We start from the raw sequence: 27,289 nt of genomic DNA, 5'->3' as shown, positions 1-27,289 counted from the left end.
TCAGATCTCCTCTTTGTCCTCTATGGCTACTCTCTATAAATGAGGTCAGTCTTTCACCTTCACATCTGTGTTTGCCCTCCTGCAGAAAGCGAGCTGCCTCCAAGTCCTCAAACGGCTCCCACAAATACAAGGGGAACTCCAAAGACCTGAAGCCACCTGATCTTTGGATCCACCACGAGAGGCTGGAACTGAAACCCATGGACAAGTCGCCAGACCCCAACCCGGTCATGACCGAAACGCCCATCCCCCGCTCCTCGCAGGACATCACGCCGGCTGATAGCGGCCTGGATAACAACCCCCACCTGCAGCAGCGGCGCAACTCCTACCGTGGTCAGTGTCGCCCCGGGGGGGGGAAGGCTTCAAATTGAATGTTACGGGGAATAGATCAAAGTGAAATGTCACCCCCTCGGTGCTTGAGCTTACATGCATAATAACACTGAGCAAACCTCTTGAGTTTGGCTGGCAGATGGGAAAAGTACATTTTGGGAGCTTGACTAAGAAAACAGTTTGGGGTTATATTTCAGGCAGGAAATTGTTAATACCTTCAGGTTTTGCTTCCAGGGGGACGAGTGCAGAAGTCTCAGAGAGATTTGGGGCGGTGTTTAAGTTTCACTTGTGTTTGCTGTTGTTTTGTTTTTGTGGTGATCATGCACAAACATTTCATGCTTTTCATACATAACGTCTATCACTTGTGTCATCATGGCAGTGCTGCGAGCAAACCGCTGCCAATACAACAACGATCAGCAAGAGCAGTAAATCCACTCAATGTAATGAGTTCATAGCTAAAGAACGCTGAGTGTGCTGATGATATTTAGAAATGCAATCCAAACCCAATGATTTAAAACTAATGAAGGATCCGGAGGTCTACGGACGGATACAAACAGAGTAGCAGCTCTTTCTGATTGGCTGGTTTCCACCGTACCTTTTAGGCCACGAGTCAGAGGACAGCATGTCTTCACTAGCAGGCCGACGAGGGATGAGGCCTAAAATGATGATGCCTTTTGACTCACAGCCACCTCAGCGTAAGTGTGTGTGTGCGTGTGAGTGTGTGTGTGTGAGTGATAATTGAGGTTTGGAAAGTTTTTGCATAAAATGTATTACTTAGAGCACAAAGACTTTTGTTTTTTACAAATTACCGATTTTTCAAATACATGTCATAGTTGTTTGTCTAATCAAGGGAACAAATCCATGTCATGATTCTAGAACATATTCATTGTTATGTAACAGAGTGACAGACGGAGAGAATATTCAAGTGTGTTTATTACAGGAAACTGCGTGCGTGCGTGTGTGTGCGTGCGTGTGTGTGTGTGTGTGTGTGTGTGTGTGTGTGCGTGTGCGTGTGTGTGTGTGTGTGTCTCATCAGCAATACCTCCACGTCCTTCATCATTATTACAGCTGGTTAAACATCTCGTCCTCTGTGTGTTTGTGTATCCACGTCCATTTCCATTCACAGCTGTGATTAGTGCTCACCCCATCCATTCCCTTGATAACCATCACCACCATTATCACATGGGCAGCCTGGCGTCGCCGACACGCAGCTACCTCTACCACCAGGGCGGCGGGCACCCACGCCCGCACGCCTGCGCCACCCCCATCTCCCACCTAGAGAGGGTGGACTCCACAGGTGAGACACTTCTGCCACCTGCTGGACGGCAGGAGACGCACAGGGGAGGACGGTCTCACCGGCTCATGTTCATTCATTGATTTATCAGATGCTCGTTCATCACATGCAGCTGCCATCTTGTTGTTTCATATTTTATTTTACTAACCACTCTCCTCTGACCTCTCTGCCTTCTGGTTTGCTCTGTTCTTCTGACCAAAACTTTTACCAGAATAAACCAAACATTACCAGCAGGAATGCAGTCAGACATGCTAATGATTTATACTGTCTGTTGTCTTACAGCTGAAGGTTTTAGATGTTCAGTTGAGAAAAGATACGGATTATTATTTTGATTGTTTATTAATCATTTTGTTTCTTCTAAAGTAAAGAAAAAGTAAAATACTAACAGGTTGCAACTTAAAAAAATTGCCTGTTTTTTAAATTGATTTGTTTTATAACATTATGATATTTTACTTGCCTTTTGGTACTTATTACACAAAGTAAGTATGAGTTTTAATTAAATAAGTGATAAATATTTATCAATATTATTGACATCTTCAGGAAGTATTTTCAATTGTCCTTAGCAGAGGGGAAAAGGACTTTGCATATCCTAAATTGAGGAAAGAGTAACAGTGATGGTAGCCATTCATTTCTGCTAAGCTAGTTTGGTGGCCCAAAAAGACATAATTATAATATAATCAATCATCATAATATACAGTATGTGTGCATTGCAGGGATTCAACTAATGATTCTTTTTATTGTCGGAAAATCTGCTGGGTATTTTTTAAGGCAATCGTTTGGCCTGTAAGCCCAATCTGATGTATTAAAATAGCTTGTTTTGTCCAAAACTCAAAAAGATATTCAGTTAACTGTCACAGAAGAGGAATACATCCTGCAAATATTTACATTTAAGAAGCTGCAACAAATTCTTGTTCGGCTTTTGTTGGAAATAGTGTAAGAAACCTGTAAAAAAGAAAGAAAACACTTCACATATTACAAAGTTAATATTCAAAGTTTCCACATTAACATAATCACCTTAAATTCAGCCCACTAGTTATTTCACTCAATGTGTATATAGTCTGTATGAAGACGGTCATTGCTCCCTGTGAGAGTCTGAGTTATAAACCCATCTGCTCCCCCCCCTCCAGAATCTGTGAGGAATACCCCCAGTTCGGAACCCCTTCCTCCAGCCGCCGCCTCCTCCTCCCAGGCCTCCTGCCCCTCGGAGATCATGGTCGACACCGAGGGCAGCTACCACGGCTCCACCACCACCGAGGAGGAGCCCAGCTACTCCAGCAACCTGCCCCCCCACCGCCCGGCCCACCCGCACGCCCACGCACACCCTCTCAAGAGCTTCGGCGTGCAGTCCATCTCGTCGACCGGCCATCCGTCGTTTGAGTCGCCTGCCCTGCCCAGCACGCCGCTGCTCGCTCAGACCGGTAAGCAGAAACACACACACACACATACATCAAACACACACACACACACACACACACACACACACACACACACACACACACACACACACACAAACACACACACACACACACACACACACAGTTCAGTGTGTCAGATCAGACTACAAGACTGCTGGTTGTCATCCAAAACCATGAATGTCAATTAAAATCCAAAGATGATGTATTATGTGATATTCATCCATTTGATACATATTGATTGTATTAAAACCAACACGGATTCAATAGTTTTTATTTCATTATAAATATATATTGTATATGCATAACACTAATCATGAATTGTATACTTGATTCAGTTGATTTGAATTTGTCTATTGATCCAGATATAAAAAATATAAACAAAGAAAGTATATTTATTACAAAGTTTAACAATATCTCAAATCTCAAATATAAATGATGTGTCACAGCTAGCAACTTTGCCTCCACTATTTATTTACTTTACACTGGTCTTAAAGGACAAGGCTGATGACATTCTGTATTGTTGATATTATCCACATAAAAAAGATCATTTCATGGTGACTATGTTTTCTGATGTTTTAGTGGTTGTACTTACTGCATCAGAACGATGCATGTGGGATGCATGTCACCCAGCGCGGCTCACTGATGTGTTGATGTGTGTTCATATGTGTTTGTACAACAAAGGAGCTCTGCAGCACAGAAGAATGTATCAGACTTTGAATGCACATACAATACTTGTTGTTTGTCATCATTTCATTGTTCATTTTGGTGTTTTTATGGGATTTTGAGGATTAAACTTGTGGGAATAAATCAAATTTAGTTAGAATAATTGGTTTCAGATAAAAACATATTCACATTACAGGATAATGTGACGTATAAATGTTGTCCAGTTGAGAAAAATATAAATAAAATAGCAGTAAGTGACTCGGGGTTCATGTGTTCACTCTCCATTTCACTCTCATCTGTTGCCTTCACTGACTGTCGTGCGTCTGTCTGCATCTGTCACGTTCAGGGCCTCCTTCTCACCCCCATGTTGTTAAAACAGCCTGTATCGGAACACTAGGAAGGACACGAACACCGATGGTCGTCACCGTGCCGAACGCCCCCGACGTGCCGGAGACGAGCAAGATGCTGGAGGACGTGGACAGCGTGAGTACAGCGCCCCACACTGGCCGCTTGTAGCAGTGCAGTCCGTTTCTGCCATAATGGTTGTGAATCTTTAATATTTATAGTCTTGTCTGTTAGATTTATACCAATCACACAATCACGCTCCTTCCAAATCCATGTTTTTTTTGGGCACTGGATTATACAGTTACTTTCCACTAGACGTTGGTTTTAACCACATTTTCTGTATGTTCTTTCTCTCTTTTTTTATTCTTTCCAACTTCAATCTCACCATATTTTTGTGTCGTTGTCGGCTGCCGTTTGTAAACTCATTGAACTTACTAACGCCTGATCTTAACGCAACCCATAACTGGAATGTTTTTTTTAATTTTTTACCATTTAATCTTTTCTCCTAATCTTTAATTTCCTGTCAACCATCCGTTGTCATCGGCTTCTCTTCTGGATGTTTTGCGTTCGTCTGCTGCCTGTTTGTTTTATGTTTTCGTAGTTTGCTCCGCTTCAGTACCATTGACCCATCCCCCCCCCCCCCGCCCCCCTCCCAGCTCGCCTCACCCCACCCATACGACTCCCCCATCCTCTGTTAAAGATCCCTGACTGACCCTCTCCTCCTCTCCTTTCCCTCTCTTCTCCTCCCTCCCTCCCTCCCTCCCTCCTTCCAGGTGCTTGCCTCCCTCGCCCCCTGCCCCTCCCCCGCCCCTCGCAGTAACCCTGTTCCTCTCCCTCAGAGCTACGAGCCCGACGAGCTGACCGAGGAGATGGCCCACCTCGAGGGCCTCATGAAGGACCTGAACGCCATCACCACAGCGCCATGAGCACCCACACACACACACCTACACACACCACACACACACACACACACACACACACTCTCTCTCCGTCATCCAAATGTACACACAGAAAAGACGCACACTCTAAAGTCAAACAAACACGCCCCAAACATGAACCTTGGGAGCCCAGAGGCCGATGGACACAAAATGGCTTCTTGTGCCCAAGAAAAACTCTCACGTCCCCCTGCAGAGAAAAAACAAAAACAAGCAAAACAAACAAACTCCAGACTGAAACTTAGGAACTTTTTTCGGCTTACCTTGCTCAGTCTCAGGAAGGAGATTGCCATGAGAGGGAAGAAAAAGTGACGAGCTTCATCTTTTAATGAAGAACCATTCTCAGAGACAATGAACTTTAAAACATTGGTCGCTTTCAACCGGAAGATTGTGAATGCTTTCCTCAGCAAAAATCCGTACACTAGGGTGTGTGTGTTTTTTTTTTTTGTGTGTGTGTGTGTGTGGCGAACGTTTTCGCTCAAGAAAAGACGGCGGTTGATTCAATGTCTAGTCAAAAGGAGAAAGTCCAAAAATATGCTGGTTTTGATGTTGGTGCTCATGCGGCGCAGTCTACACACAGTGTTTGTTTGATTAGTGTTTTCTTTGTGCATTTTGTATATCTATTGGGCCGTTTCAGTGAAGTGAACATTGGATATCAGCCCCCCCTCCCCCTCCCCCCTTTTTACAAGCCTACATTATTCATAAACAATGTTTTTACCCCCCCTTGTGTCATATATTGTGTCATGACTTTTTATTATTTTTTATGTTATTGTATTATTTTTTTACACACATATCCTTATAAACATGTACATATGTGTTTTTTTTTTTTTTTTTTTTTTTTTTTTTAAACTGCCTCATTCTTTTGATGTTTCCCATTTGTTTCATTATTATTATTATTTGGGATGAAAGTGGGATTACAAGCGAGTCCTGAAGCTCAGTTTTCATATCAAAAAAAAAAAAAGGGGGAGAGAAGCATGATGTGTTTTGCTGTACATTCTTCTCTGGCATTGTGTCGCCCCCCCCCCCCCCACACTTTTGTACATTAAAGCGTCTTCTTTCTCAGTCTTCTGTTTTGTCGTGGGAGCTCCGTTTTAAAAGCCTTACCAACGTGTTTGTAGGCGGGACGGTCAAGGCGTCTCCGCGGATGTCGCTCACTCACTTCTCTGTCGTCCTGTGGGACTTGTAAGTTTCTCCTCACAGGTCAGGGGAACCTAAAGGACTCAGGGCGCCGACCCCCCCCCCACCCCCTACCCCTCCCTTTCTAATCTAAACTGAAAAAAAAACCTCACATGGCACCCTGTCAATCAATCAAACAATCAATCAATCACCTGCAACAGACGAGTTATCTTTTATACAAGAAGTTCGATCTAATGTGTGTGTCGTTTCCAAAAACCAATATTTGGTTTCAGACGTGCGTACTGCAGAACCACGTGTGCGTTTTCCCACAGCGGCGGGTGTTTTTGCTGTTTATTTTTAAAAAAAGTTCCCGTGCTGTTCTTCATCAAATGCCCTGGTTCTTTTACAAAAGACGGCCTTTTGAATGGGACTCCCAGATTTTTTTTTTTTTTTTTTTTTTTACATGGTAGTTTTTGTATGAAGAAAAAAAAGAAAAAAAGAAGCTTGTTCTAAACACAAATCCAATGTAAAAAAAAAAAAAAGTTCATCTAAGAAACTAGTTTTTCATTACCCTCTTACCCAAAGAAATTTGTCATTTGCAATCATAGTAATTTGCTCTACTTTTGTGAATACCATGTTTCTCATAAATGTACATCGTCATGAATGTCAATATAACTGTAAGAGATTTTAACTATGGATACAAACGAGGAACAAGTTTTGGGGGAAAAACATGATTGAAAACAAAGCGGGGAGTAAAAAGGACCAGACTCCATTTTGGGAAATAATCTATTGAGTTGTAAACAGTTGAACCTGTATTGCACTTTTTCACAATTTTTGAAAAGTACATTTCTTACATATCTTGTGTTTTAAATATCAAACGCTGTTTGTGTAACGTAGTGTCCTAGGTAAGCAGCAGGCAGCTGGTCTTGTTTTTTATGTTCATTATTTTATTTTTTTTTGCTTCAGAAATGAAATGAATTTGAGCAGCCGAGTTGTTTACTTTGCAGCTCATGATGAGGAATTATGTTGTTGCTTGTTCATGTACAGAGCTTTCTCTGCTTTCTGTAGAAAAAAAAATCTGTGGCTTTTTAAAAAAATGTTGAAAAAAAAGTTTGGAAAAAAAATATGTTTTTTTATTGGTGCTCCTATACATTGTGTATACAAACTATTATGAATACTAACAAAGTAAATGTTTCTGCTCGTCTTCTTTTCAACCAGCATGGATCACATCAGTTATTTAAAGCAGTGGTGGAATGTAACGAAGTACATTTACTCAAGTAGTACAATTTTAGTATTTCCATTTCATGCTACTTTATACCTCTACTCAACTACATTCATTTGTTTTCAGTGGTTACTTTGCAGATGCAGATTATTTATAGAAAATATCAATCAATTAATAGATTATGATGTATTATTGTGGATTTAGTTACCTGGCAGTAAATAAATTAGTTTAAATTAGCTCCACCTTCACCAGCTGCAACAATATACCCACACATTAATGCAACATTAATTATAATCCAGACATATGATATACGGTTTATGATTCTGAAACGCAGGACTTTTACTTGAAACAGAGTATTATCGTACTTGTGTTGCTACTTTTACTCATCTGAGTACTTCTTCCACCGCTGCTGAAGTGTAAATAAATAGGTTGTTAATAGTAACACACACAATCTACAGTGTATTTTGAACATTTATCCAACGGTATATAACTGTATGTAGTATTAGAAGGCTTATGAGAATTGGGAATGATTAATTGATTATTCAATCAACAGAAAGCTATTCAGAACTATTTTGAAAATAGATTTATAATTTGCCAACTAATAACTTTTAGGGACAAATGCCAAATTATAGTAGGTTTACTCTGTTCTCTATTATATTAAACTGAATATTTGTGGCTGTGGTTTGGACAAAACGAGCTATTAAAGTTTTTCAGTATTTTCTGATGTTTTATACAACATGTCAAGCGAAATTATCACAAAATGATTCAATAATCAAAATAATTGTCAATTAAGCCCTCAAGTCAAAGGTTGCGCCTTTGAGTTTGGTTTAATTTGCCTTAAATGTGAGAATTCACAGGAGCATCTGGAGCTATTCACTTAATGAGTCAACCTTTGTACAGTCACAAATATTTAAAAGCCAATTTCATAATTGTATTTTACAGCTGAACTACTACCATCCCACTTCTTCTTAATGTTTTTTTTACACAACTCTCACATGGATTGACCATCTTCTTTGTAGGTTTGTCTTCCCTGCAGCATGAAGGTGAGGTTTTATAGACTTTATAGAGAGATATTTATTAAAAAAGAAAAGCACTTGTTTAATATCCAGGGAGATAAATGTGTTACAGCAGCAGAAGAAACTGACCAGATGAAACAAAAATATTAGAGTAGAGTAAATGAAAAAAATTACTAAAACTACACCATAAAAAATGATAAAGCTATGTGTCTTCAGTAAATACAATTTAACATTTATATTTGTGTTTATTTATTATTTCTATAAATAATATTGAAGTTCTATGTGCTGTTTCAAATAATCTCTCTATTATAAGCTATAAAGTTCTGTTCCTTTTTTATTTTGTATTTATTAGACTTTATTAGACTACTTAGACTGATTTTAATGAGTAAAATAATATTATTTATTCTAAAAAGTGTTAAGTGTACATATTCTGGAAGCCGCCCGTAAAGCAGGTGTAACTGTCGTAGCTCTGTCGCGTTGCTCGGCGACCAGCAAGTGTCGCTGCAGCCGTCTGAGCGCGCTCCCTCAACGTCCGCCTACGTCACTCCCTCTCACAACACGGAATATGGCGGCCAGCTCGGATCGCATTCCTCCTCCTTTCCCGGACACGGAGGACCCGGGAGCCGGACCGTGTGACATGGCAGACGGGGACAGCGACGAGGGAGAGGACATCTTCGTCAATAACGTGCGTTTACAGCTCGTTCTCATTAATAACAGCGGTGTGAACGAGGGCGGGAGTCAGTCCGCCTCTTTATCTGATCTGACCCGCAGCTCACTGACCGCGGAGGCGAGCCTGCTGGTGTGTCTGTCTTGGTGCTGAACTGATGACGTAACGATGTCCGTTTAACGGCTCGATTCTAACCGTTACACGCTTCTGTTTTGAATTGCAGTTCAACCGTTATAAGGCCCACGTGACAACAACTAACCGATACTAACTGACGCTGATACTAACCAACTGACGCTAACTAACTGACGCCAACTGACACTAACTGACACTGATACTAACTGACATTAACTGACGCTGACTGACACAACGCACTAACAACTGGCTATCTGACACCAACTGACGCTAACTAACTGACACCAACTGACACTAACTAACTGACCCTATCTGACACCAACTGACACTGACGCTAACTGACACTAACTAACTGACGCTAACTGACACCAACTGACACTAACTGACACCAACTGACGCTAACTGACATGTATCTGACACAACTGACACTGAACGCTAACTGACACTAACTAACTGACGCTAACTATCTGACACTGACACCAACTGACACTAATTGACGCTAACTAACTGACACCAACTGACGCTAACTAACACCAACTGACGCTAACTGACACTAACTGACACTGACACTAACTGACACCAACTGACGCTAACTGACACTAACTAACTGACACTAACTGACACTAACTGACACTCCTCTCCTGTCACCCTTTTCTTTTGAAGTGAAGGGAGAAGTATTCTTGTACTTTCCTCACGTAAAAGTACACAAAGTAGTATTATTAAAATCTACCTAATTGGGCAAAAGTAAAAGTAACAAAACTCTTTATGCAGTATGGTTCCTTTTCATAGTGTTATATCATTATACATGTTATTATTATTATGGAATATGAACCTATATTATTCAGTTTTCCTCACTAACAAAATCATGTAACATAGTTTTAATGTTTTATTTTAAGTTTTGTTTTTTACTCCTGGGTAGTTAAGTAGTTATATGTTTTTTTATGTAAATTCTACATATTAAAAAAAAATGTAGTAGAGTAAAAAGTACAATATTTCCCTCTTAAATGTAGCGGAGTCGAAGTACAAAGTGGCACGAAAAGAAAAGACTCAACCACCCCAAACCTTTGTACATTAATGAGTAAATGCACTTAGTTACATCCCATAACTGGTGTTTCCTCTCTGCAGAGCAACCCTGTGGCTGTGAGTCGAGGAGTTTCTCAGCCGGAGAATGTCAATGAAGAGCCTCCAGATCTGTTCAGTGAGGAGGAGGCCAGCAGCACGCCGGCCAGATCCAACGGAGTTCACTCCGATGATGACAACGACCTGTTTGCTGGTTAGGAGACATTTTTTTTTTTTTGTACATTTTTATCCCCACTTACTTTTAATTTGCAGAACTTCGGCTCCTAAAAGGAATTCAAAGTCATTTATTTCAAGTCTAGGTCACGCTCCACTATTTTAATTCAGATTTTAAAGGGGCATTCCTCTTATTTAACACATCACTAATCAATTAATCGAGTAATCGTTTTAGCGCTGGCTTGGAGACTTCACATTTGTAACAGTGGGACTGCGTTACAAACTGGAGTTTTAAAGATGTGGATGTTTACTCAGCAGGGGAAGTTTAATGAAATATTTTTTGGAGTTGCATTATGGGAAATGTAGGATTCAGTGTTGTTGGAGCTTGACCTCATACTCGGAACTTAAAGTCAGGATATATCTGCTTCTGCTGCATCAGATAAATCTATATGTAGTGAGTGATTTAAAAAAAACATCTCCTACACATCAAAATGCCTCAGTCATCACTCATGTCCGTGGACACTGCAGCTTTTCTCCAGGAACGTATAAATTGCCATATCAGCAGTGCACTGTTCTGGATAAATCAGTCATCTGTGTTTCTTTTCTTTTTGATTCAAGGGAGTCGTACACTTATAAAATGTCTTTTCCTTTCCCAGAGGCTCAGGTGGAGCTGAGCACCGACACGCCAGGCAGCTCTGGCCCAAAGGAGCTCTCCACCTCCTCTGGCCCTCCTCCATCTTCCTCCTTCACTCATAGCCCTGGAGCCATGCAGCCCGCCTCCTTGGAGCAGGTACGGGCCGCGGCCGAGCTTCTCTTCTGTTTTAAAACAGTTAATTTCATGCTTGTTTTCCGTGATGGCTACTAGTTGTGTTCATCTCCTTAATTACAGTTGGAGGAGGAAGAGGACACGGATAGTTTTGATCTGGATGTTGCCGTCACCAACCCTGAGAAAGTTGGTCAGTCCCTTTTTTTTTATACTGCCTGTAACTCCCAGTATATTCAGATGTTATTTTTTGGGAAGTATTTGATGAATTATAGCACAGTATAGTTACTTTTATGGTTATGTCTCATTTTATCAACCTCAATACTTTAAATGCAATGACTAATTTCAAACTGATTTTTAATTCATTCTCATCTTCAATTTATCTCCTATGTTTCTGTCCTACTAGGAGATGGCATGCATGCATATGTGGCCTACAAAGTATCCACCAGGGTCTGTAGAAAAGCTTGTTTTGATACTTAAATCTTGTGTATTTTTTACATAGCTCCTAAAACTGCTGTTTCCAAATGTTTTAGTTTTTAAAGTTCTGTCTCTGCTCTCAGACCTCCTTGGCCATGTTCAGGAATAAAGTCTTCTATGTGAGGAGGCGTTACAGTGACTTCCTGGGTCTTTATGAGAAGCTGTCGGTCAAGCAGTCGCTCCACGGCTGCATCATTCCACCACCACCTGAGAAAAGTGTCGTAGGTGGGTCTTAAGTATGTGCTCTGCTTGTTTTTTGTGTTATTTTGTGTGTCCCTTTTGGTGACTGTCATTTGGAACCAACAGGAATGACCAAAGTGAAGGTGGGAATGGACGACCCGTCCTCAGTAGAGTTTGTGGAAAGAAGAAGGGCAGCTCTGGAGAGGCAAGGATCCATACATGTTTCAAACAGTGATGTTATTAATGAGATGATAAACATTCATACTGGGCCTTTATACACTATATTTCTACACATGGCCATTATTTTGTGAGCATGATTTACGTGTTCTTCTCACTCCCTTTATCTTACTTTGTTTTTCTAGGTATCTTCAGAGAGTCGTGTCTCACCCATCGTTACTACAAGATCCTGACGTCCGTGAGTTCTTGGAGAGAGAGGAGGTGGGGTTTTCAGGATATAAAAAGATGTTCCAGTAGCAATGAGCTGGATATTGGATTGGGATTCTTGGGAATGACTTTTGAAATATGTGTGTTTGTTGTTTCTTGTCTCTGTGTGTTTTCAGCTCCCCAGGGCAGTGAGCACCCAGACGCTGAGTGGAGCTGGCTTCCTCAAAATGATCAATAAGGCATCAGATGCTGTCAACAAGATGACCATCAAGATGAATGAGTCAGACACTGTAAGGGGAATCCAGATGAAGTGTTTTCAGGAGACTGGGGTGCATGTGGCCTGAATCTTGAGATACATTTAATGATTTTGACATTGAATTTGAACAGTCTATTATTTGATAAACTTTGATGGATCATTGGAGGAACCAGAATATTTAAACCACAATGCAAAGAGTATCCAAAAGTCTTAGTAGCAGTGGCAAATAAGGACATTTATCAGTTTAACTTAAACAATACTAATTATTCAAGATTTGGGAGATATTCTTTTATTTGTCACATATACTCATGAGTACGCTTAGTGAAATGTTATTGCGTCAAACTCTCATGCAGCGCACAATACATGTACAAGAAATGATAAATAGCAAAGTAAACACAATGCCAGTTAAAAATAAAGAATAAAATATTATTGAAAGTACCAGAATGGTCTAAATATACAAGCTGGTAAATGTGCAAAATAGTAAACAAGATGGTAAACATGTCAAAAAGTATATAACAGTATATAAAATGCGCTATTGCAGGTATACAAATAAATAGTTTAATGTTGTTGGATATATAATCACTGGCTAGAAATGATAGCAAGACAAACAGGACTTTGTAGTCATGATGAGGTTGTCTGCTGTATTTTTTTTACATGAAGTTTTCACTCTGTGTCTGTCTCAGTGGTTTGAGGACAAGTTCCAGGAGATGGAGAATGAGGAGCAGCAGTTGAGGAAGCTTCAGGCGGTGGTCGACTCCCTGGTCAACCACAGGAAGGGTGAGCTACATCTGCTTCCTCAAATTTTCTTTGCCCAATTGTAATTGTTGTAATCAAATAGTTTCAACTAAGGAAACGAGTACAGTCCAGCTCCCTGGTCTTTTAGGGTGAAACAAGCAGACTGAATAGGCTTATCTGTTTCCCAGAGCTGTGTGGGAGCACGGCAGTATTTGCCAAAAGTATGGCCATGTTGGGAAACTCCGAGGACAACACGGCCCTCTCAAGGGCACTGTCCCAGCTGGCGGAGGTGGAGGACAAGATGGAGCAGCTGCATCAGGAGCAGGCAGCCAGTGACTTCTTCATCTTTGCAGAGCTGCTGGCCGACTACATCCGCCTCCTTGGTGCTATGCGCGTAAGCTCAACGCTGCAGAATCTTAGTGTTACAGTAGGAAGAAGTACCGTATTTTCCACACTATAAGGCGCACTTAAAAGCCTTTAATTTTCTCAAAAAACGACAGTGCGCCTTATAATCCGGAGCGCTTTATATATGGATTAATTCTGGTTGTGCTTACTGACCTCGAAGCGATTTTGTGTGGTACACGGCGCTCTGTCAACATGTTTTAGTACGACTTTGGTAAACTACAAAGCCGCACCGCAGCAGCATTACGGCCACCGTAGTCAGGAGCGTCAGGAGTAATACATACTGTGCTTCACCATAATATTACAGTGTGTGTGTATAAGGACCCAACATGGCTCCTGTCAAGAGACACGCTTACGACGCGGACTTCACGCAGTAGAACATGGGAATAGAGCAGCTGCAAGAGAATTCAACATTAATGAATCAATGGTAGGAAGTGGAGGAAGTTTGACTGACTGACTGTTTTGTTTCGCTTAATGCGCCTTATAGTCCGGTGCGCCTTATATATGAAAAAAGATCGAAAATAGACCATTCATTGACAGTGCGCCTTATAATCCAGTGCGCCCTATAGTGCGGAAAATACGGTAATAGAGATTCTTCAGAAACAGTGAAAAGTAAAGCTAGAGTTGCTCCTGATACCAGGACTAAAATATTTAGCATTTCATCAGAGCAACATAAAGACAGCAGTGTTTTGAGTTTAGTGCGTGCTTACCTGCTCTCTGTTTGGTGAGTGGAGTGATCCAGTGTCGGATGTCCACAGGGGTGTTTTGACCAGCGTGTGCGGGCGTGGCAGCGATGGCAGGAGGCTCAGAGCACACTGCAGAAGAAGAGAGAGGCCGAGGCCAAGCTGCTGTGGGCCAACAAGCCGGACAAACTGCACCAGGCCAAAGACGAGATCACCGAGGTAACAGACACAGTGAGCACACAGCTGCTGCAGAGCTGAGCCAAGCCTCAGAGGTCTGAGCTATGTCACAATATGACAGGAGCTGTAATGTCCTTTTACGTTGTTTTAAATGTCACATACAACACCCCGATGATCATATTAAACCAGTTAGACCAGTTAGTTACTGCAAACCTTGCAGCAAATAACTCCATTAAAGGTTGTGTTGGTCATGTGGTTCGGAAGGAGGTACGAGACCCTTTCATTGCCACCCAGGAGAGTTCTAGTTGAAGCGCCCGCTCTCAGCCCACTTAGGACCAAATGATCAGCAAGGTGCAGATTTTAATGTTTTATATTCTCAGTTATAGTGGTTTGTTTAGTATTTGCAGCCAAATCTTCAGTGACAGGAATAGAGAACAGTAATCTAACTAATAGATTAGTCGTTAACAATTTTTCCAGCTACTCAAATGTGGATAATGTTAGATAAGGGCCTCCTGTGTAACAGAATAAGCAGCTAATGTGTATTTGTTTAGAAGAATATTAGGTGTCATGTTCTAATATCACATGCTGGAAAATAACAAGACATTAATGGGTTTTTTTTTAATTGTTTTTGTTTTCCTCCTCATGTTTGTGCTCAGTGGGAGGCGAGGGTGACTCAACACGAGAGAGATTTCGACAGGATTGGCATGACTGTACGCAAGGAGGTTCTCAGGTTTGAGGTGTGTTTATGTTTTTAAGTTGTTATAAAAGGTTTGAAGTTTGTCTGTAGGTCACTGTAAAAAAAGAAAAAAGTCACATTAAATCTACTTGTGTTAGACGATAAAACATTGAAAGTGAAAAGACAATGCTATTTGTAGGCACTGTACATTTGGAAATGTAAGGCTTAACCATTAGCATATGTAGTATAAAGAACAGCTTCAAAGTGAGACCAACACATTTCAGCAAGAAGCTTCTTCAGGGTCACCAAGAAGCAAGTTACAATTTACAAGGAGTCTCCGCACATCAAACTACTTAAAGCTTAAACAGGTGTTCTGAACTAAACTGCCAACGGAGGCGATATCTGAAAGGGATGAGATCTGGAACACCTAGTTATAATATGAGCTTTAACATTTGACATAATACGTACATGAACACAGAAAGATCTTATCTCTCCAGATCCAACAATTAAAAAAGACTTCTGATGTGTCACACATCCTTTTGATTTCGATGAGTTGGCTCACTGGTAGAATTTTCTTTAAGGTGAGATGAGATCTGATATAAATATTTTTAGACTTTAAATGTTCTTTTAAATGTGTATTTCATATAATGACCCTGCCAAATGGCACAATAAAGACTATTAGACCATCAGACTTTTTCCCCCTTCCCTGCACTTTTGAAGTAGATTAAGTTCTGCCAGATATTCCTTCAACAGGTTTTCCATCCTCAAAGAGCTTGAGACATGTCAACACTTTTGTCTTTTCAGAAAGAAAAAGCCAAGGACTTCAGGAGCCAGATAGTCAAATATTTGGATGCAATGCTGCAGTCTCAACAACGGGTAAACATTTATCTATATCAAGTATTACATTCATCATGTACACGTTACTTTGTACGCTTCACTTTATTCATGGATATCAAAGTATTTATTGTCATAATTGAAATATTATGAGTGATCACAACACATTTTAACTGTCTTTTTTTCTCTGGTTCTGATTATATTCCAGCTTGTGAAGTTTTGGGAGGCGTTCCTGCCTGAGGCAAAGGCAATAGCTTAATGAAGAGGGAGACTTTTTTTTGAGACCCCAACTGCCTTTTTTCAAACACTTTACCTCTTGACCACAAACTGAGGACAATTTTGAAACACACAAGAACCTTCCATCCATCTTTTTTTCTCTCTTTTTAATCATAGTGTATTCTCTTATCTTGTACAGTTCTTTGATATGATAAGCTGCCGCATTTACACAACATTTCTTTGGCGTAATTCCTTGTTTTATGTTCTTGACTGAAAGATGGTATGAAGCAGGAGATTAACCTGGCCGTAGTGTTTATTAAACCCACTGCTGTCAGTGGGTTATGTATTTATGTTTCTCGCTTAAACCAGTATATTAACGTGTAAGCACTAAGGTACCGCCCTAGAGTAACATTGTCTATAGTTTACATTAGGAGATAGACGTATGTAAGTCATTCCAGCCTCTAACTGCTTATGTTGATGAATGCATGTCAGATAATGTTTTGATGCACTACAATGCATTGTACAGTTTGGAAAAGCTGATTTTTACTAAAAGACCACTATTGATGACTGAGGTCATTTACAAGGAGTATTGGCACATTATTGGTGTATCAAATAATGCATATTAGATGATAGAAATCATATGAACACTCAGATTTGACTGGGTTACGGAGTTGTTAGAAAAAAGATTAAAGAAACTTAAGGTTACAGTGAGTGCAGGTTGAGAAAATGAAATCGCTGGTTTGTTGGTTTTTTTCTACGATGATGTATTTGCTAGAATTGTGTTTATTATATTAATCTATTTCTTCCACAACAGTTTTAAGTTCTTAAGTCCAAAGTAACTCATCTGGAGCTGCTGCAGAGAATGTTTACTGCCCTTAAATGACTTTTGACATGTATGTACACATGTACAGTACTTGAATCGAATCATACAACTACTGTTCGATATTATTAGTAACCATACGTGTTTTTAATAAATTGGTCAAATAGTGGCAAAAAGGCACAGACATTCAAATGTAATGGTCCCTTATTTTCCTATTCTGCATTTGTAGGTGTAGTTTTTCTGTCATGTCATCTTTACGTAAGAATGTGCTTTATTTTTGTAACCACTTTTCATTGGCACACACATTTTCCTGGAAATGCTAAACAGGTAGATGTACAAAATTAAAAATGATTGGTTAAGCTTTGGGGACTGGCTTCATGTTTTCTTGTTTGTTGTCCCATTTCAGTGCATTATCATGAATGAATTATGAAACTATGCAACTTTCTTGATGCTGATCGTTTCTCCTTCAGAAACATTTTAAAAGCTTTTCAAATGACCCTTATGGGCAAACGATGAAGGTTAGAGGTTAGACTTGATATGTTTGGTGAAAGGTACACTATATTTCCATGATTTAGAATTTCAATCTAAGTAGCAATTAAGTAATGGTGCTAAGAGTTTAGCAATCTCGAGTCTTATTGGTAATACATTTAGACATTTATTTAAATTAAACCAATTGGTGAAAACTACGACTGGACTTCAGTAATTTGTTCATGCTGTAGGTATGTCCACAAATTATACCCACGCTCGGACACTAAACATGAATATATGGCACAGGGTATATTTTGTTAAAGCAGAACTATTCTGGGTGTCAAACATATTTATTTGTCTCAAAAAAAGGGGGCTTGCTGCACACCGAAAACCTGCTCAGAAAAAAAGATCAACTCCAACATATCTGCTAATCAGGTTCACGTGATATGATCGAACGCTCCAATACAGCTACCGAATGGACTTTGACTTTAGATTGTTCTGTCAGCTGCTGTTTCCAAGGTCAAGAAAGAACTTTGTGGCTCGATACTCAGATTGTTTTTTTAACTTCTCTATGCAACAATACACCAAAGCAAATAGTTTGTATGAAAAAAATTTGGCAATAAATCGATCTGATTCTGCTGATTCATTCTTTTAACTGAGTTCTTGGACTTTCCAACACCAGACATATTATATATATAGATATATATAAGTATAGATATAGAGATATATGTATATATATAGATATAGATATATATATATATATAAAAATAGTATATATATGTATAGATATATGTATAGATATATAGTGTGTCCAAACTTTTGACTGGTACTGTATTTTAAATAAGTATATATATATATATACAGTACCAGTTAAAAGTTTGGAAACACCTTCTCATTCAACTACTTTGAAGAATCTAAAATATAAAACATATTCTGGTTTGTTGAGCATTTGTTTGTTTACCACATAATTCCATATGTGTTCCTTCATAGTTTGGATGTCTTCAATATTAATCTACAATGTAGAAAAAATAAAAATAAAGAAAAACCATTGAATGAGAAGGTGTGTCCAAACTTTTGACTGGTACTGTAATTTAATTATATTTATTTGAAAAAGTATTGTTGGAATATACTATGGTAAAGAAATAAGAAAACAATTATCCAATTTATATTCTTTATTACAGAAAAACAATACTTTAAGATAAGATAAGATAATCCTTTATTAGTCCCGCAGCGGGGAAATGTACAGGATTACAGCAGCATAGAGGATAGTGCAAACAAGAGACATAGTAAAAAAAACAAGATCAAAAATAAGTATTATAAATAAGCAAATGAGCAATAAAAAAGCAGTAAAAAACAGTAAAGAATCCACAGTAACTGAAATATTATATATACAGACAGAAACTATTATAACGATTGTATTGCAGAGGTTTTTAGTGTAATGAGGTCTAAGATAAGATAAAATAAAATAATCATTTTATTAGTCCCGCAGTGGGGAAATTTACAGGATTACAGCAGCATAGATATAGTGCAAACAAGGTACATAGTAGAAAGAAAAAAAACAAGTACAGTACCGGTCAAAAGTTTGGACACACCTTCTCATTCAATGGTTTTTATTTATTTTTATTTTTATTTTTTTCTACATTGTAGATTAATATTGAAGACATCCAAACTATGAAGGAACACATATGGAATTATGTGGTAAACAAACAAATGCTCAACAAACCAGAATATGTTTTATATTTTAGATTCTTCAAAGTAGTTGAGAATGAGAAGGTGTGTCCAAACTTTTGACTGGTACTGTATCTATATATCTATACATATATATACTTATATATATATCTATATATCATACTTAACTATACTATATATATATATATATATAACTATAGTTATGTATGATATGTTATGTGAATGAGAAGGTGTGTCCAAACTTTTGACTGGTACTGTATCTATATATCTATACATATCTATACTTATATATATATATCTATATATCATACATAACTATACCTATATATATATATATATATATATATATATATATATATATATATATATATATATAGTTATGTATGATATGTTATGTGAATGAGAAGGTGTGTCCAAACTTTTGACTGGTACTGTATATATATATATCTATATATCATACATAACTATATATATATATATATATATATATATATAAGTATAGTTATGTATGATATATAGATATATATATAAGTATAGTTATGTATGATATGTTATGTGAATGAGAAGGTATATATATATATATATATGTTAAATAAGTAATTAAGTAAGAAAAAAAAATCCCACAATAACTAAAAATAAAATAATAATCTTATAAATACAGACAGAATAATTATATTCATAGTATTGCACTTTAAAATAAACTGTGTTATATAACAACCCAGGTGTGATGTTCAGCCACTCATCAGACCCGCATCACTAATGACCCGGATGTCCGTGGCCTGTGAAGCGGGCGGGGCCGCGCTTCTACATCCGGGTCATTGGAACCTTTGACGAGCAGCGGAGACACTCCGCCGTTAGCCTGAAGCACCAGCCCACAACAAGTAGCTTTAAGCTAACAACCGGGGGAACAAACACACCTCCACCGCGGAGCTCCGGGCTGCCGGGTCCCTGGTCGTGTTGGATCCGATCACAGCGGAGGTGAGTGTGCGCGGATCGATTGATAATAGTTAGCTTGTTTGGTTAGCTTGTGTTTGATGCTAACGAAGCTAGCTCCGTCCAGCTGTCAGCTAGCCGCCAGGAGCTAACTAGCTAGCTAACTAGCTAGCTAACTAGCTAGCTGGCTAACTAGCTAACTAGCTAAGGGGTTAGCATCAAACCCACGAGTGTTTGTGCTTTAATTACTGTCTCTTCACTTAACATATATTATGGTGTGTTAAAAAATAAACGTGTGGATTACTGGGACGACACATGTGGCTATGTGCTGTTAGCTTTGTGGCTAGTTGGTTGGCTAGCTGGGGAGCTAGCTTGGCTAACGGTGAGTTAATCGATGTGACCCATCATTCAAAGGCCCCTCATCAGCCTCCTGTGGACCAGGGGCACAGGTGTGTTCAGGCTGACTGCTGCAGGTTATTGTGATTGTTGTTGTTTTTTTATAGTTTGGAGTAATTAAATGTGCACATTTGCTAAATCCACATGTCCTCTCTGAGCTGCACAGAAGGGTTATTATTGAATCAATAGAGGATTCTGTTTCCTCTGCATCCAGTTCAGTCATTGGCTCAGGGAGGGTTCATTTCCCACTAAATAACACTTTAAAGAGAGCAGAGCAAAAACACTTTGAAGTTCATTTTAGTGAAATATTACCAGCTGGGCTTTTACCCAGATTAGGGCAGTGTGGATCCATGATTAATTATTGTTGGCGTCCTATAAAAGAGTCCCACTGAGAGGGGAAAGCTGCGATAAAACACTTTTTTTTTTCCTGTGTGTTGGGGTTTATTTAAAAGGCATGATGAAGTCAAATGTCTCTAAATGTAAGCTTAGACTAGCTTGCTGTTCACTGGCTTCAACTTGGAGGAATCCACATTTTAAGAAATACAGCATTTGTGTTTCACTCATGCGTACTTGGAACATTTGAGGGAGATTTTGCAGGTTATTAGTGACTTGACAAATGTTGTAAATGGTTCGTCCTTCACCGTACAGCACCAGTGAAACGTTTGGACACACCTTCTCATTCACCTACTTTGAAGAATGTAAAATATAAAACATATTCTGGTTTGTTGAGCATTTGTTTGTTTACCACATAATTCCATATGTGTTCCTTCATAGTTTGGATGTCTTCAATATTAATCTACAAGGTAGAAAAAAGAAAGAAAGAAAAACCATTGAATGAGAAGGTGTGTCCAAACTTTTGACTGGTACCGTACGTGCAGTTAATTACTACACAATGTAAACTACATCAGTAGAGTCCAAGCGAGCTGTGAGGTTTCTCTACAAAACAAAAGACATACTTCTGCTGATCATGCAATATTTGTAGTATTTTTTAAGATAAACATCTTAAGTGGAAAAATTAGATCATCGTCTTGGATGTGGGTGCACACAGCAGCCATGTATGCATACATATTTATTGTTCTCTATGTATCCATAGAGAGAGAATACTGTGGATAATCTGAATTCCCACCAGTTCAACCACTTTAAGGGGAGAGAGAGGCAGCTGTTAGCTGGCACTGCCACAGTAGGAGTCTGCACTATTGGCAGACCCCCCTCTCAGGCTGATCTTTTCCACTGAAGGTTAATCACTCCACTCAGAGTCTTTATGTTTCAGTAAAAATGAAAAGATGTCAACAGATAAGTCACTTTTAATAGATGCTAATCAGCTAGAAGCCTTTCAGTATTCTCCAGATATTTTGACAGGCATATTTATGGACTGTAATCAAGGTTTTAAATACATTTTTAAAAGCAACATTAGAGCGTTACTGAAAGAAATCTACCAGTGAATAGTGCTGGATTTGAAAACCAGCAATTAACCAATTACATCAACTTTCTTGAACTCGTGAAATGTTTAGTTTTTGATAACCGGCATCATTGGAGAAAAAAACCCTTTTGCCTCTTTTCTCCAGTCAGGCCTTCTGTTTGGCTCTGTGCCAGTGATTAGACAGTAAACAGTTTATGTGTCTGTTTTGATGCGTTCTCCACATCACACAGGGATATTGTGAGTTACAGCTCTGTGAAAACAAGACTGTCGTGATACCTTCTTTTATATATTTCCATAAACACCGAAATCCCCGCCTCATTATTTCCAGTGAGACTACAACGTAAAATAAGCTGATGCATGTTTTCAGCTGAAAGAATGTTGGTGATGTGACACGGCCGTGAGATCAGCAGAATTTATTGATCGTAGTCACGACTGCTCAATTTAGTGCGCAACGTCAGTAATATGACACATTTCCTGTTCATGCAGAATGAGTTTTATTTATGGGCGTAAAGCAGTGGGATATCCTCATGTTGGAGAAAAGCAGCTTTACTTGAACAGTGTGTTTATTGTTAAATATATGCGGTTGTATTATTGTATGGATTTTAGTTGTTGTTTGTGGCCACTTAAGCACGGTGGGGTTAGCTCATCACTTCAATTATGAGTGCAAAATGAGTGAAGTGAAGGAGTGTAAACCATGTCTTACATTTAAAGTTAAATAGGTTCATTAATCAATGCACTTAATGATGTTACAATTACTTGAGCACCCAAGAAGGCCAAGCTGGATAATTAAATGCCTTAATGCAAATGAGCACTTTATCAAACATCAGGCGGTACCATCATAAATCTTTACCATCATCAAACAGGCAGCCACTTTTACAGCTTAATCAAGTCCTGTACGTCCCAGCTGAAGTTTCCACTTTGAAACTCGACTATGACATTCAAAAAACTTCAGCAAAGACCTCAGCATTTCTCCAACAGCCCAAATTTAGCTGGTTATCTAACCTGGAGAAAGAGAGGGATGTGAATCAAGAATCAATTCTCATTTAAGACTGTTTCTGAATCGTTTTGATTCCTGGTAGTCATGCAGCTCTGACAATATCATTTCCTTTTATTAGGGCATGCACATTGCTTACACAAGGGTTTTTTAAAGTGGTATCTTAACCATATAAGGAAAGTTTTTGTTTTTTTTGATATATGCACAGATTTTTTACCAAACTGAGTGAATGTAAAATGCCACATTTGCAGAACAGATTTCAAGCAAGTCTGGCAAAACCAACATATAATTAAGTATTTGTTAACAATGCATGCTGTCAAAAAAGAATTGCTCAACAAATTGGAAAGAAAAGGGTTAAGAAGCTAAATCTGTAATGGGATCTGTATTGATGAAATCCTTTCATGTCTTCACCTGCTGAGAAGCAAAATAACTTTTATAGGAGGCCGAAAGGTGTGTTTCCTCAAACACATCCTCTTTTATCAGGAGACATGGCGCCTCCTCAGGGATTAAGGGCGGGGGATTCCCCACGTTGCATCAAATCCAAATTTGCAAAGACCACAGAACGCTTTACCCGTCCGATGGATAGCCTGTTCTTCTTTATTAATTAGGCGGTTGATTTATGTGAATTAACATTTATCTTATAGGTCCACTATACTCACAAAGTGAACAAATCTACGTGGGCATCCTCTAAAAGAATGCAATCCACCACAACAACACTGCCACTTAATGTCCTTTTTAATAATAATGTAGAGTTGCACAGTTTCATCCAAAATGTTATATTTACAAAATGCATTAAATATTGCGGGGCTATAATAGTGGATTGCTTTACATTTTACAGCTGTAGATGTGACTTTGTCCACCGCCCTGCCTGCTAAATAAAAGACGATTTTGTTATGACCTTCTTTATGACTTGCTTTAGCTCAGCTTTTTTCAATAACCTTACATATATTTCATAATAAACGCATAGCACATGAAATGTGTGTGTCAATAGCCAGAGGAAATGATGCATAGGGAGATAAATAAAACCAAGGGGCTCATTACAGCATATAGTGTGATACGCCTTTTGTAATTAAAGGTTGTGGATGTTTTGCTGCCTTCATTAAGTGTAGTTTACTGCTATATATATAGGCCAGTATGAGTTAAGTTCTTGTCCCTCTTTAATGTTTATTTCCCCGTCCTAATCCTCCTTTAAGGCATGTCTGGACATGTTGAAATTGCAACGTGGCTGTGGTTATCTTACTAGTCATACAATCTACAAATGCATGAAACAGCCAAAGAAACTACACTCAGTTGAGTGAAATTTTTTATAATGTAATGTTCTTATACTCAGAATTCTACCTTTTTAAAGACACCTTTTAAAGTAAAGTTTAGATATATATTGCTCCAAATGAAGTGGATAAAAACGTGAAGGACTTAAAACTGGCCTTGTGTCAGTCTTGTGTGTTGCATTATCATCGAAAATAAGATCTGAATATACCATAGATTTTAGAGTCATTATTGTGGAAATCAGTACAGTTATGAAACATTTGATTTGCCTAGATTTACACAATAACAAGTGACAATGTGACACCTCAGTGTCTGCTGACCAGTCAGAATCAACCAAGCATCTCTCCCTAAAAACTAAAACCCACTCTGAAATAAAGTTAAACATACAGTCTTATTGCATCTTATTATTTTAGTAGTAACTTGTAATAAACAAAGCTGTGTTTAGCAGTATTACAAGGCCAGGTTTAATTCTGTAGTTTACTGTGACGTGGTGTCTCAGCCTGGGAGGTGAGCGCGTGTTTATTATCCTGCAGACGGTCTTCAATCAGCAGAAACACCTCGCCGAGCTAATCTAAACGCTGCTGCACCCTGGAACCGGAGTGGTCTACAAATTATTATCTGCACAATGGAAACTGTTACAGCTTCGCCATTTGTAGATGCCGCAAACCTGTTTTTATAGCCATGTTGTTCCGTTCATGCTTTTATGTAATAGCAACAGTGCGCAGTTGCCCTTGAGAGCAAACTAGCTGTCTTTGATGGTGAGATCTGTGCAGGCAATACTGAGCATGAGTCATCCGGAAGCCCACACACAAATACTTCTCAGCAGCAGCCTTTCCATGCTCGGGAATCACAGCATTGTCATGAAAACATTAGTGGCTGTTGTGTTTTTTTTATATTGAAAGCAGACAAAAACTGTTTTTAATGGGAAGCAGTACTTTTTGGGGGGGGTATATAAGTAATTTAACTAGATATCTGCCTGATTTACTGGCAACTTTTTCCTGCAGTTTGCTTTAAGATGTTAACTTGCTGAAAATGATTAACAGAACAGGAAGTCCCCAAAGAGGCCTGGAGTTGATAAACATCATATGTCTTTTTTTTCTTAGTGTTATCATGTCATTCACCAAACTGCCTTTATATTTTATCGTCGCATAGTTTGATATCTGCATAATTCTTGCCCGTGGTAGAAGGAGTTATGTTGAACCCAAAATTATAATTCTGAGTACCTGATGAAATCCGATCTGTGTCCATCAAGTTAAGCTACGGTGCCTCTGCTAGCAGACGTAGCTTTATATAATTGTTTACATAATATTCCCCGCTGACACTGTCTGCCAGGCTTTAGCTGTGGGTGGTGGAGAGTACCAGATGCCTTCATGATCACAAACTATGACTTCAGGGTTTTGTGTTGATGCTCCAACTATTTACTGGTGTTTTCTGTGACCACTGGGACTTGATGACTATCTCTTTGGCTCAGCAGCACTTTTACAGTAAGCCAGTCTTGTCCTCATTTAGCTCCGTCTCCTCGTGAACAGTGAGCGTTTATACGAGTCATGACCTTCAAATGTGAGTTGAACTGGTGATGTTAAATTTCGTAAAACGTGATTTGAAGTGTTAAAATCTTTTTGGAACACTAAAGTTACTGGTAACTGCAAACATGGTCCTGATTTATTAATTTTGACACTGGAAACATTTTGCATTTTGTGCCTCCCATCTGAATTCTGCTGAGATGTGCAGCTTTTTTTTTCAGATTTTACTGCACCTCTATTCACATCATATTAAAAGTAGTGACAATTAAATGACCAAATATATATACACCTCGCTCCTGCCATTAACCTCAACCAAGGCACTGGATCATTATTGAATATTTTTTAAATCCAATTTCTGGTGTATTTTGCTTTTATTGTGTTGCGTTTCTTCACTTCTTGAGGCAAGGAGGCATGCTTTTTTTTTTTTTTATTAAAGTTTCTAAAATGTCTAAAAATGTAAATTGACAGTGTTTTCAATTTGCCAGTGTATTATTTTGAGTCTAATCATTTTGTGGATAGTGTTTTTATGCTTATAATAGCCTACAAGATATTGGTACACCAACCTTATTGTTAAAGAAGAAGCTCACTGGAAAAGCTCAGCCTACATTTTGTAGTTGTGTTTTTAAACCCAATTCAAACCCAATTTGCTGGGATTTATCAGATAAACATGAGAGATATCCTTAGAGCCACACCACCATGTTCCATTTGACTCTCTCAGTGGGAAGTTAATGTATTTTCTCTTTGTGTTTGTTCCAGGTCTTCCACCTTCTCCTTCCTGTGACAAATGTTAAGGCCAGTCATCAGCCTGTCCAACATCTGTTAGAGGCGGCAGGGTGAGGACGGGGGAGGCTGTTCCGGTTAGCTCTGCCAGGTTTAGTCTCATGAGAGTGACCGTGCCATCCAGGCACTGCCAGTGACCAGGGCTGTGGCTGTGGTGGGCCCGGCCCAGGAGGCCTTTTTGTACATCCCTCCAGGCTCCCGCTGACCTGTGCTGCTCACACCATGGATCAACCGAGAGATAAATACGGGGAGCGGCCGGCCAGGAGCACTAAAGTTTCCCAGGGAAGCCGCAGCGGACACTCGTCACGACCATCTGGCTCCTCCAGCTCCTCTGGGGTTCTCATGGTGGGGCCAAACTTTCGTGTTGGCAAGAAGATCGGATGTGGAAACTTTGGTGAATTGAAGCTCGGTGAGTTGAGTTTAAATCTTGTGTTAAATGTTTCAATACATAAACAGAATAACTGAGCGAATATGAAAGGCTTTATGTCTGTTCTTAAACATTGTAGTTACACACAGTCATTATAAGGTACAAGTAACATAAACTAATGTGACTTAATATGATAGTAATACATTGTTCAGTTTTAATTTAATATATTATGTTGTCCACCCCCATTTACATGACTGCAAAGGTGCTTATAGTTTTGTTTTTATGTTTGATCATTTTAAACCGGATCATTCAAACAACAACTTCCTACGGCTGTCAATGGAAGGTCCATCTTTTTAAGGGTCCAACCTCTTAACAACAGTTAGATAAAAACTGAACATTATAACTTCCATGACAAAACCATTTTTAGGGCTGTAGTATTAGAACGCATTATCTTCGGTTAGGTGTACCTGTCAACTTAGTATAAG

The 27,289-nt window shown here is 39.0% G+C and overlaps 3 protein-coding genes across 4 annotated transcripts in view; all 3 read left to right on the top strand.

Moving 5' to 3' along the window:
• neo1a (neogenin 1a) overlaps positions 1–5,810 on the top strand; it is a 162,519-nt gene extending 156,709 nt beyond the window's left edge. Inside the window, 6 exon segments of the mRNA XM_054610588.1 lie at positions 86–330; positions 930–1,022; positions 1,454–1,624; positions 2,749–3,039; positions 4,046–4,182; positions 4,884–5,810. Coding sequence (XP_054466563.1) covers positions 86–330; positions 930–1,022; positions 1,454–1,624; positions 2,749–3,039; positions 4,046–4,182; positions 4,884–4,970 — 1,024 coding nt within the window. The 3' untranslated portion in view covers positions 4,971–5,810.
• A 3,084-nt stretch (positions 5,811–8,894) lies between these two features.
• Positions 8,895–17,331, top strand: LOC129101989 (sorting nexin-1-like). The gene is made up of 15 exons (XM_054611891.1): positions 8,895–9,018; positions 10,258–10,405; positions 11,022–11,155; positions 11,255–11,321; positions 11,535–11,578; positions 11,689–11,830; positions 11,912–11,990; positions 12,148–12,223; positions 12,346–12,459; positions 13,109–13,202; positions 13,349–13,554; positions 14,321–14,464; positions 15,079–15,159; positions 15,903–15,974; positions 16,141–17,331. The coding sequence occupies exons 1-15, from the start codon at positions 8,899–8,901 to the stop codon at positions 16,189–16,191; spliced, it is 1,572 nt and encodes a 523-aa protein (XP_054467866.1). The 5' UTR covers positions 8,895–8,898; the 3' UTR covers positions 16,192–17,331.
• Positions 17,332–19,962: 2,631 nt separating this feature from the next.
• csnk1g1 (casein kinase 1, gamma 1) overlaps positions 19,963–27,289 on the top strand; it is a 28,577-nt gene continuing 21,250 nt past the window's right edge. For both annotated transcript variants that reach the window (XM_054608493.1, XM_054608501.1), the window contains exons 1-2: positions 19,963–20,103; positions 26,414–26,846. In XM_054608493.1, coding sequence (XP_054464468.1) covers positions 26,660–26,846 — 187 coding nt within the window. In that variant the 5' untranslated portion in view covers positions 19,963–20,103; positions 26,414–26,659. The remainder of the gene's footprint in view (positions 20,104–26,413; positions 26,847–27,289) is intronic.

This window comes from Anoplopoma fimbria, chromosome 2 (assembly GCF_027596085.1).
Source record: "Anoplopoma fimbria isolate UVic2021 breed Golden Eagle Sablefish chromosome 2, Afim_UVic_2022, whole genome shotgun sequence".
NCBI lineage: Eukaryota > Metazoa > Chordata > Actinopteri > Perciformes > Anoplopomatidae > Anoplopoma > Anoplopoma fimbria.
The sequence above is the reverse complement of the archived record's forward strand: the minus strand, read 5'-3'. Positions and strand labels throughout refer to the sequence as shown.

Bases quoted from the DNA above. Each gene is read 5' to 3' on its own strand.
- LOC129101989 (XM_054611891.1), top strand. From the start codon at position 8,899: ATGGCGGCCAGCTCGGATCGCATTCCTCCTCCTTTCCCGGACACGGAG. The intron at 9,019-10,257 runs GTGCGTTTACAG...TCCTCTCTGCAG, and splicing joins AGGACATCTTCGTCAATAAC to AGCAACCCTGTGGCTGTGAG. The intron at 11,322-11,534 runs GTCAGTCCCTTT...CTGTCCTACTAG, and splicing joins CACCAACCCTGAGAAAGTTG to GAGATGGCATGCATGCATAT.